At 42.1% G+C, this 11,086-nt stretch overlaps 1 protein-coding gene across 4 annotated transcripts; it reads left to right on the top strand.

Moving 5' to 3' along the window:
* Nucleotides 1-1,294: 1,294 nt before the first annotated feature.
* LOC118371803 (uncharacterized) lies at nucleotides 1,295-10,248 on the top strand. Of its 4 annotated transcripts, none has more exons than XM_035757419.2 (2): nucleotides 1,295-1,454; nucleotides 8,091-10,248. In XM_035757419.2, exon 2 carries the CDS (start codon nucleotides 8,163-8,165, stop codon nucleotides 9,198-9,200), a length of 1,038 nt encoding a protein of 345 aa, XP_035613312.1. In that variant the 5' UTR covers nucleotides 1,295-1,454; nucleotides 8,091-8,162; the 3' UTR covers nucleotides 9,201-10,248. The 4 variants fall into 4 exon arrangements, with proteins under 4 accessions (XP_035613312.1, XP_035613310.1, XP_035613311.1 ...); XM_035757417.2 differs by lacking the exon at nucleotides 1,295-1,454 and adding an exon at nucleotides 1,461-1,707; XM_035757418.2 differs by lacking the exon at nucleotides 1,295-1,454 and adding an exon at nucleotides 7,495-7,566.
* The last annotated feature ends 838 nt before the right edge of the window (nucleotides 10,249-11,086 follow it).

The following is an 11,086-nucleotide window of genomic DNA, read 5'->3' on the forward strand; positions in this document are numbered from 1 at the left end:
GGGCTCAGGTCCTCCGAGAGAGAGAAAGAAAGAGAGAAAGAGAGAATTAGATAGAGCACAGCTAGCAGCTAGTATTCAGACCAGCCTTACTGATTCAACCTTAGTTATTAACTACATGAGTGGTCTGCAGCCAGCTTTGATCCACTACAGTGTAAAAACACAACCCAATTATCTTCCTTTCATTACACTGAACAGTAATGGGATACAAAATAAAAGAATACTATAAGTGACAAATTTGTGAAATGTATGGGCATTATTAATGCTGTAATTCCCTTATTCCTTAGTTTGCGGGTACATTTTCTCAAATGTTAAAAATCTCTTGAACTGTCGAGCAGTACAGTATATCCGCAAAACAACATGCATATTGACTCAGTGGGTGATTTACATTCAAAGTGGGGGCCTTAAGAGGCGAAATCAGTTGAAATGGCAGTAAATGGCTAGGTGTGAGTGTACCCAGAATATGGGTAATGACTGAGCACATTCATTGTGAAGGTGAGTGACTCATGTTGATTACAGGGTCTGAGCCAATTTCCATGCTCGGCTTCCTGCTAAGCGGCTCTGTTCAGCATTTGTATTGCACTGCCTCCCCACTTCATGTTCACATGGAAATGAGACCTTTCACTTTGATGTAGGAACAGAGAGAGAGAGAGAGAGAGAGAGAGAGAGAGAGAGAGAGAGAGAGAGGACTGCGAAGACGTGACAGCGATGCACAATACCAGAAGGATTTGTGAAGGGAGTGTTTGCAGAGAGACCAGACACAATGAACCATGTGCGGCTGTTCATGTTTGTATAACAGGTTGCTGTAATGTCACTATTGTCATCCAGAGTGATGGTATCATTGCTACTGCTCAGATCGTACCCTCTGATCTAGTGTCTACCATCTTGAAGTTCCTTACTCTCGTATTGCTCTGGCCTTTGCAGATTCAGATTGCTGTCATTACTACCACTGCTAACGTAGTGTAATATAGACAATTCCCATAAACTTGATGAGTTACCATTTATAGTTTGTTCTGATGGAAATGATCCAACTGACTTGATTATGTAGATGTGTAAAAATTATATTGTATAATAATAATCTACATGTATCAATCTGACTCCATTACTATGTGAATGCTATAGGCCTATACTCATGTCCTGTGGGTATAGCCAAGGTTGCGAGCCTTGCGTCACCACTCATATTAATACTATAAAATGCACGTGTCTAGGTTTACCTTTATGCAATTATTAGAGGCTAAGGAACAAAGCGCTAATATATTGCAATCAATGTCCTAACATTAAATAATTGAATTCACCTTAGCTCCAGTGGAGGCTCCTCAGAGAAGGAAGGGGAGGATTATGAGTGATTATGACAACTTCCGGAAGAAGTCCTCCAACCTATCAGAGCTCTTGCAGCTTGAACTGACATACTGAAAGCATAAGCTACAGCTAGCTAGCACTGCAGTGCACAAAGTGTGGTGAGTAGTTGACTCAAAGAGAGAGAAAGACAATAGTTGAACAGTTTTGTACAAATTAATTTATTCCAAAATGAAGGAGAAGCAAGAGAGAGAGAGATTTCATCCTTTTTTTCAGTTTCAGTTACACTTATTTAGCTAGCAAATGCAGCTGGCTAGTTTAGCCTATTTAAACACCCTGCTCAAACAAAGGAATGCTATGTTAGCTAGCTGGCTATAACTATCAAACTCAACACTTGAACTCTTTCAGGTCAAGGTAAGCTTTTGGTTTAACTAATTTATTGCCACCAGAGCCCGCCTGTGTAAGTGCTGAACTGCTTAATGACTGTACACTGTAACGTTGCTGCATGATTGTAGCGGGTTTACTATTGCACTAGTTCTATTAGCTATGTTGACTATGAAGTTACTTTAGCTAATATGGTGACAATGGTGTAGGCTGTGTGTAGCGGTTATGATATAGTTTGGCTTGGAAAGGTTTTTTCACCTGGTCACATACAGCTGATGTGTTGTCCATTGAAGTCCACAAGCGAAGGGAAAAGGTGAGAGGAAGAGAGCGCATAGATGCGAGAAGGAATACAATGTGGCTGCTATGAAAGTGAACTGTGTTTACATGTGATCTCAGGTGAATTTCTTTTTGCATATTCTGTTGAAAAAAAAACGTTTCTTAAATGTAAGCAAACGGAACAAAACGTGCATAACCATACCTGAATATGTCCAATAGAAACTCTCGTTTGCAACTGTTGGAGTAATGATTACACTTGTCATCAGCTAGATGCAGGCAAGAGTGTGCAGGGCGGTATTGAATGTGTCACTTATTTTTTTTTTTCAAAAGTAGTGCACTGAGCCTTTAACAGTCCTTTATTAGCGGAATGATATAGCCGTCTGCAGCGCCCAAAAACAATGACAATTTCTCTCAACCAGTGGCATATGGGCTTTTTAATGGAGCACTGATGTCGCCCTTTGATAAGCGGTGCCTACTTTATCAAAGGCAGGGGCGCAAAATACTTCACTTGTCCATTCACAGCACGCCTCTCCAGGGTGCTGTTGGAGAGACTCATCTCTGCAGCGCTCCACCAACGTTCTGTCAAAAAAATAAACTAACATCATGTAGTAGATAGAGGATATGGTAGAATGAGTATGTGGCCTTTTCTGTAGCCTACAGGCTGGGAAATAAAATGTATGACAATGTAATGAGCCGGACACTTTTAACATCATGCAGGTTTCTCCGATCAAATAGCCTAATCTAAATGGTGCCCAATTGAATAAAAAAATTGCTGTCATGTTAACAAACAACATATTCTAACAGGACAGTTCAAAGTGAAATGGACAATATGGAATGGACAATATGGAATGGACAATCACCATTGTTGTCCAGGAGTTTCACCCCATTGTCGTGATCAGTGGTTTCAAGTTTGTAGCCTACCCGTCAATTTTTGACAAGCTGATCATAGCGAAAAATACAATTCTTCTGCATTTCCCGCCGTGTAGCCTGAACATATTTCAAATAGGCTCACGATAACTCCTGATAAAGATGGGTAGCTGATACTCAGAGCTTCAATAGCCAAATTGATTAGTCACAGGAATCAGGCCTAGTAAAGCCAATGGCCTGTTTTACAAATGGTGGGCCTACCACATGGTGGCAGAATGTCGAGAACCGGCTCTGAATCCAGCCACTATTTATCGTTGAACTCAACGGGTTTTGCCTGGCTAATATCCTACAGAAACAGGCTGCAATATTCAAGGTAAACTAAATCAAATTATATCCAACTATAGAGACTCCCCTTGTCTCCTGAAGTCCTTATTTTTTGTGTGCAAATGTTTTCACCATGACCTGTATATCCAGGTTACGGGCCCGACTGTTTTCTATACTGAGTATTGACAACCCAGACAGTCTTTCCTGAGACATTGTGCATTATATGTCTATTGCGCTGCACACAATTTAAACTTAGTCTTGAATGATGCATGCCAAGACATACCAGAGATAAGGGACTGTTGATGTTATTATATATTTTATCCACAAAGTAGTGCATTGGGCCTTTAATATTATTGTATCAGTGGACCATTATAGCCGTCTGTAGCGCTGGCCAAATGTTTTTCCAGCACCCAATATTTAGTTTTGAACTGGGTACCAGCAGAAAAGTGGTTAAATTCCTGCAGTGTTAACACCACATAAACAAATGTCCTCCTCCATAAAGGTTGTAATGTATCCCTTGATAAGGTCCGAGGCCAGGAGGAGCAGGCCCGAACCTCACCAACAAACCTGGTGTGCTTCCAAACAAGCCTTACACAACAATTAGTCACTTATCACCAGGGATCCAGGAGGTAATTAAGGCACAATTATCATGCAATTAAAAGGGCATTTGATACGGCAAGACATCAGAGATCTAGGGAATGGGATTTAATAACACTAGGGGAGGAACATTAGCCCCTGCTCAAGTCTGTTCTCTTGATTGTGATGGATCTGAGCCTCTGCTGTGGTCTGATGTCTGTCGCATACAAAACCCTTATTATGTGACAGTTTGGCAGCCTTCTCCAGTAATGGGCTTAGACCCGACAACCAGGGCCTCCTTAAGTAATGATGGAAGGAAAATGTGCTCCAACTTCAAAGCAAGGCAAAATCAACAAAATACTGAAATATTCTTTCTTCAACGAGATTGTTCTGTCTCTTTTTGCCTGTATGAAAAATAGATTTACTGTCATGTTTTTATACTGTTTAAAGCCCACAAAGTCTTCTGCCTTTCACACAAATGTTCAATGTCTTCAGATGGCTCCAAAATAATAACCTTCTAATGTCTCTTTGTGTACTTACCCTTCAGCAAGAAAAACACTGAGCCAAAATGACCCAAACCATCAAAAGACAATAACATTTGAGAGAGAGAGAGCTGTTTGGTGTGTATTTAACCACCATTGTTTCTGAAATGTCATAGCAATGATAAAAACGCCATTCCTACTGTTGCTGCTCTTCTCACTATGAGAGATTGCTAGAATATATATAGTTTCCTAGAATATACCCTCGGCTAGACCTTTTACTGTAATGTGACCTTGTCACGTCTTGATTCTCGACCACTACCTCCGGAGGTCGAGCACGACACTCACTCGACAGTTGCCCCCCTCCAAGCAGGGCAGTGTAAACAGAATTGTCTCATTGAGCACAACACTCCCACAATAAAAACAAAAGCCAACAGTAAACATGTCGTTCCCCACGAATGATGCAGAGTGCACCAATGATGACATATAGCCTATTAAACCGTTTACAATGTAAATTTCCCTCCAGAAATGAACCCAATAACATATTGATAAAAAAAGCTATATCTTTAGGGCCTGTACATGGTCTATATGATCAGGCAGTTGTGCTATTTCAGCAGTAAACATGATCACCTGTCTGATGCAGCATGGTAGCTACATGGCTGAAGCATGGTCACCTGTCTGATGCAGCATGGTAGCTACATGACTGAAGCATGGTCACCTGTCTGATGCAGCATGGTAGCTACATGGCTGAAGCATGGTCACCTGTCTGATGCAGCATGGTAGCTACATGGCTGAAGCATGGTCACCTGTCTGATGCAGCATGGTAGCTACATGGCTGAAGCATGGTCACCTGTCTGATGCAGCATGGTAGCTACACGGCTGAAGCATGATCACCTGTCTGTTGCAGAATTGTGGCTACATGGCTGAAGCACAGGGTTGCTTTTCTGCATTGTTTACCACAATGGGCTAATCATTAGCTAGATCACATACTCTAAATATGATCATGTTGCTTGTTTAATGTCCTTAAACTCCCACTGGCACTAAAAAAATCATGTGATTTTGTTGTTGTGTGTGTTTATAATAGAGGCCTGCTGTTTATGCATTCCAATGGCCGACAAGATTCCCACAGTTACTTATTTGATATTCATGTCAGACACTCAAGATTGTAAACAAAAAAAAATTGGAGTTGAGGAATACATTATACATCACTGACAAGCTGGGATCCCACTCTTTTCAATAATTGCAATCAAAACTGTTGTATTTTCCCGAGATTATATTTAGGAATGTTGCATAGTGACTGGGTTTATTAGAACCATAGACAGATTAGAACACATTTATTTCTGTGCAGAAATCAGCTGTGTGAGGAGTTGCGGCTCTCTTGCCAACAACAGTTGATATTCAGTTTATAAATAAAGGACGTAGCTCATGAACAGTTTCGGAAATTAATCTGTTTTTTTACCTCTTAAAGATCCCCCCCTTTTTCGCCTGAAATGACATACCCAAATCTAACTGCCTGTAGCTCAGGACCTGTAGCAAGCATATTATTGATACCATTTGAAAGGAAACACTTTGAAGTTTGTGGAAATGTTAAATTGTTGTAGGAGAACATAACACATTCGATCTGGTAAAAGATAATTCAAAGAAAAAAACATGGTAGGTAGGTAATGATCCTCAGCACAAGGACGTCGTTTACTGAGGCGGAGCTCATTCGAGATTGAGGGCAAATCTGGTTGATAACGCGTCAGACAGCAGGAAGATTTGTGAAGGATTAAATACAAATATTGGACTACATTTTTTTTTCTTCTTCTGTTATGGAGTTTGAAAATGCACTGCATATGGTGGGCCATATGAAAACTTGATTAAGTGGCCCACCAGGCCCGGTGAGCTCAGCAGATGTTGCCGGGCCAGCAGGCAGCTCTTAATGTCGAGTCCTGCAGTCTCTCGCTAATCCATTCCCTGTATTCCATGTCATGTGCCAAAAACAAAACGCCACCTGCTGGAGAAGATAGATTTTTGGCCCAGTTAGCCCTCTCGCTTCGCCACTTCCTCTCTTGTGTGACTCACAAATGTACGTTCATTACTATAGCTCCCGCCTTGGGACAGAGTAATTTTGTAAGTACCGGATCTCGATGGCAAGACTCATAATTCACTCAAATTATGTCAAAATCGGGTCAGTGGACGGACAAACGGAGAACCATCCACTGTCCCCTCTCCGATTTCATTGTGGGGGACAATAATACACTGTAATAGCAGAGCAATGTTTTTGAAACAGCTGAAATATATGTGCATTTTCCTAATATTAGAAACTTGTTTTATTGAGTTTTTACCTGAAAGTAAGAGCCAGTTACTCTGAAATTGACGCTGTAGCTTTAAGGGAATCTCAACACATCATTTTATTTAAAAGAAAACAGGCAGGAATGCAAGTAGCAACTCGCCAGTGAATTGACAAGTTTTTAAGTCACACTGTTTCCCATGTAATGATTTGCATGATATTGATTAAATTATGCTTGGTTTGTTCTAAGGTAAATTGTTCAGCTAACTAACTACCTAGCTAACTTAGCTAGTACGTTAGTATGTGAGGAGGATGCAGACATTTTGTTTACCAAGCTCTGTATAATATGAATGACACTGTATGATAACTGTACTGTATTTTTACATTCGTATGAGGGGTACATTTTTACAATGCTGATGTTACTTGAGGAATCAAATGTTATTAGCTAGCTAACGTTAGCTATAGCTTGCTAGCTGCTGTACCACATTGGCTGTGTTATTGTCTTCAAACTAAATGAGTGTATGGGCAATTAAATAAACCATTTAGATGTCTGTACATGCTTTTGAATTGTTGCATTATTCAAGAGTGTAATATGGTTTTGTGGCATTAAGTAAGAGTGTAATATGGTAGATGAAAAGTTGCTCGCATAGCTCGGTGAATAGTTTACACGCTTAAAAGGCTCGTTACATTTTGACAGGAAAATGGTCCAATTCATAAACTTATCAAGAGAACATCCCTGGTCATCTCCACATAAAACTGCTGAACAATGGTTGAGTATTGGTTTAGCATACACTAACACTGTAATGGATAGTTTGACTGCATTCACTATGAAAACTGAAGTCATGGTAAAATAAAACGCATTACACGAGTACATGACTCAAAGTCCTTGTCCCGTTTTATAAAGTTAAAGACGGCAGCCCTTGGCCCATTTTATAGAATAAAAGGCTCAATGGTTGCTCGACCTTGCAGTATTCAGTAGGGGGAGCTCTCGTTTTTCCCCTGCCCTAGTTTCTCTCCCTGTTGTCTTGGATTTAGTGCTGCAGTGTAGAAAATCGGGCCACTGTCTGCCATATTAGCTGGCTGCTGGATACAACGGTAAGGAACACACTCCCCGGTAAATGCCTTACAGTAAGGGAAGAGCCCAAAGCTAAACGAACGCAGTTGATATGTGAAGTGTTGTTCGATTATTTGTAACGTTTTTTTATGGCATGGTTATTCATACTGAGAGAATGGTGATATGATGAAGTCAACAACTTCCTTTCTGTGCACTGTACGTGATCCTGTTCATAATTATTTTTATTGAATGCTTTTTAAAAACGTTTTTAAAGCTTTTACAATGTTTTAGCACGTAACCAATTGCTTTATAAAGAGACGCATACAAATCATCTCACCACTTACACTAGGCTAAGGATTAGAATGAATTTAGGCTACTCAATAAGGAGGACAGTTGTTTACATGGCATGTACAGAGGCATAACTAACCAAAGGTTAACCTGAGGTTAATTAATGATTCTAGACTGAAACTGAAAGTGTCTCAAATGTATACTTTATGAACTGTGTAATAAACACTGTATGATAAACACTACTGTGTTTAAGCTTTCTTCTCTATGTCTTCCACAGGCTTTTTTCTCATTGTGCATTTACATCAACAACACACTCGCCTGCCCACCCTCAGATATCCTGACGTTCATCATGGGGCAGTTGTTGGCCTCAGAACAGGAGCAGTCGGAGGCTCAGGTTGCTGTTGGCTCTCTGCTCTACTCCTCCATGTTGGAGGCCGGTGCTCTGCCTGATGTTGCCGTCGACCACTATCTGCTAGCTAATCCAGACAGCCTGGACTCCAGGGCCCACCTACAGGACCACCTCCGCCAGCTGCAGGGGCACGTAGGTAACCGGGCGCCCACCTACCTGAAGGAGCTGATCAGCCGCCTGGTCGCTTTCTCTGACGAGCCCAAGGTTGCAGGCCTGGTGGGCTTTGTGGTCTCCATGGTGATGGAGACGGCATATGCCTCGTCCAGGGGGTCAGTGAGGTCAAGGGGTTGCCAAGTCGAGGAACGGCGAGCGGAGCTCCAGGACGTTATGGAGGAATACCTCAAGCGCTGCCGGATGCACTTGAAGGATGAGCAGAAGCTGAGAGAAGACACCCAGCGTCTGGAGGGCCAGCTGAGCTACTTGCTGACCCAGCTGAAGAACACCATGCTCAGGGAAGGCCCCAGCTCCAAGGCCCTGAAGCACTGGGCCAGCGGCGCCGCCTTTCACACGCAGATGCTGCTGCACCTGACCAGGCTAGAGCAGAGAGGAGACCCGCTGGTCGTCCAGGCTGCAATGGAGCAGTACCAAGAGGACTTCAGAGAGATTCTACCTGCGTACAGATGCTACAAAGCCAGTACGGTGACTGTGATAAAGTGTAGGGGAGGGCTGCAGACCGGGGAGGATCCTCTGACTGAGGGGAGTGTGACTGGGTTCACTGTGGTGGATAAAGAGTTAGGGAAGAGTGTGAGTGTACCCCTACCTGAGGACGCTCCCCCTGGCTTTGTCCTGATCACTTCAGATATGTGTGCTCAAGCCTATTTAGAGCGATTGTTCTCTCCACAAGGCCCCATAGCAGAGCTGGAGAGGTACTTTCTCAACAGCAGAGAGAGTCTACGCATGAAGTTGATGGTACAAGAACCAACGGACCCCAACGAGAGGCTGAGCATAGTGGAAACAGAACCCGTAGACAGAAGATAGCACATGTTCATGTTGACTTTCATACAGGCAAAGGCAAGATGCAAAATCCACAGAACTGAACGAACACTCTTGACTAAATGTGCATTTATTGTATTGTATGTATGATCAAATGTTGAATAATAATCTGGTTTATTCAATGCTAATGTTCTCCTATGACTTTCTGAGAAAATATATTATAAAAGCACATGAATAATTCCTTCCCACGCAAATCAATTGTTATAATGCGAGAAACTAATTGTACAGACACAAATGGCAAAAGTAGCACAGTTCACAGTACTTAATTGTCTATGGTATTGAAAGGGATGCTTGAGTGCAGGTTTGAATTGATTTCTTCATGCTTTGTGGAAGTGGTTCTTTCTTACTTTGTCCTCACATTCAGTTCAATAACCTTTTCTACAGCTTTTGTAGAGTGCTCGGAAGCAACAGCTGATTCTTTGAAACTAAACTCTTAATGGTTTTGCTGCTGCCATGGCTGAATGTAATGTAGGAATGTGTCAAACTTTATCGAGGCCTGTCAAATTGAATGCCATTTGAGTCACACTTCATTGCTACAATTACAAGTCAAAGTGAGAGACAGAGCTGCTCTCCTAATGCTACGTGATTAGTACTCTACACTTTCTAAAGCTCTCTCTTTTCTCGATCTCCATCCCATTCTCTTTCTCTTTTCTCTCCTCCCTGCCTCTCTCTGTCACGTAGCATTAGCTATCCATGTGAGGTGGGCCTGTGAGCCAACACTGCCAGAGGAACAGAGTTGGGCTCTGTGATGTCACTGCGCAGAACTGCCACCTTTAACACCCTACTCTGACATCTCAGCCACTCTTACTGTAACTCAAATCCTCCTTTTCAGAGTTAGTTACTTAGAGGGGGGCTACCAGACTTTTAAACTTAGCACCCAGCAGAGATACCCTGTGGTGTCACATGTAATGTATAATGTTTCTGAAAGGCCAAAGGGTGTGTTTTTGTCATTATAGATAGTCACGCTCCACTGCAGTAGCTATGTCTTCTCTTAGTGTTAGCAGAGAGGGGTGTGTGTAGTGTTATCCATCTATCCTTGGGGTATTCACACACACACACACACACACACACACCCCTGCTGGATGCTTATCCCTTAGCTTACCATTCTGACCCCCCCCATGGTAATGATGGTGGACTAGAAGATGTCACTGGGCCTTCTGCCGCACCTTGCTGGTCTCCCTAGGCAGACTGGTTGCCTCCTACATTAACAATGTTCCGACATACACATGTACACAGATACAAGAATCGGTTGGTTTAGTTGGAAATTGATGTGCAGGAAAACCATCCAGAGCCGTTTCCGTTTGTGCCCTGGTATAAACACCGTTGTACAGACAGTGTACAACAGTGTGGACAGAGTAACTCATTCCAGGCACAGCCACACAACCTTTGGCATACAACCATGACTTATTCAACATTTTGTTGTGTTACAGCCTGAATTCAAAATGGATGAAATATTCTCACCCATCTACACTCCAATACCCCACATGAAAACAGATTTTTGCAAATCTATTGATAATGAAGTACAGAAATATCTCATTTACATAAGTATTCACACCTCAGTTAATACTTTGTAGAAGCACCTTTGGCAGCGATTACACTTGTGACTATTTCAGTGTAAGTCTCTAAGAGCTTTCCACACCTGGATTGCACAATATTTGCCCATCATTCTTCCTCTCTGGCAAATGAGTTAGGAAGGACACCTGTATCTTTGTAGTTATTGGCTGTATAGATACAGCATCCAAAGTGTAATAAATAACATCACCATGCTCAAAGGGATATTTTTTTGTTGCCATCTACCAATAGTTGCCTTCTTTGTGAGGCATTGGAAAACCTTCCTGGTCTTGTGGTTGAATCTATGTTTGAAATTCACT

The sequence above is a fragment of the Oncorhynchus keta genome, chromosome 36 (assembly GCF_023373465.1).
Source record: "Oncorhynchus keta strain PuntledgeMale-10-30-2019 chromosome 36, Oket_V2, whole genome shotgun sequence".
NCBI classification, from domain to species: Eukaryota; Metazoa; Chordata; class Actinopteri; order Salmoniformes; family Salmonidae; genus Oncorhynchus; species Oncorhynchus keta.

Bases quoted from the DNA above. Each gene is read 5' to 3' on its own strand.
- LOC118371803 (XM_035757416.2), top strand. From the start codon at position 7,709: ATGATGAAGTCAACAACTTCCTTTCTGTGCACT. The intron at 7,742-8,090 runs GTACGTGATCCT...TGTCTTCCACAG, and splicing joins CAACTTCCTTTCTGTGCACT to GCTTTTTTCTCATTGTGCAT.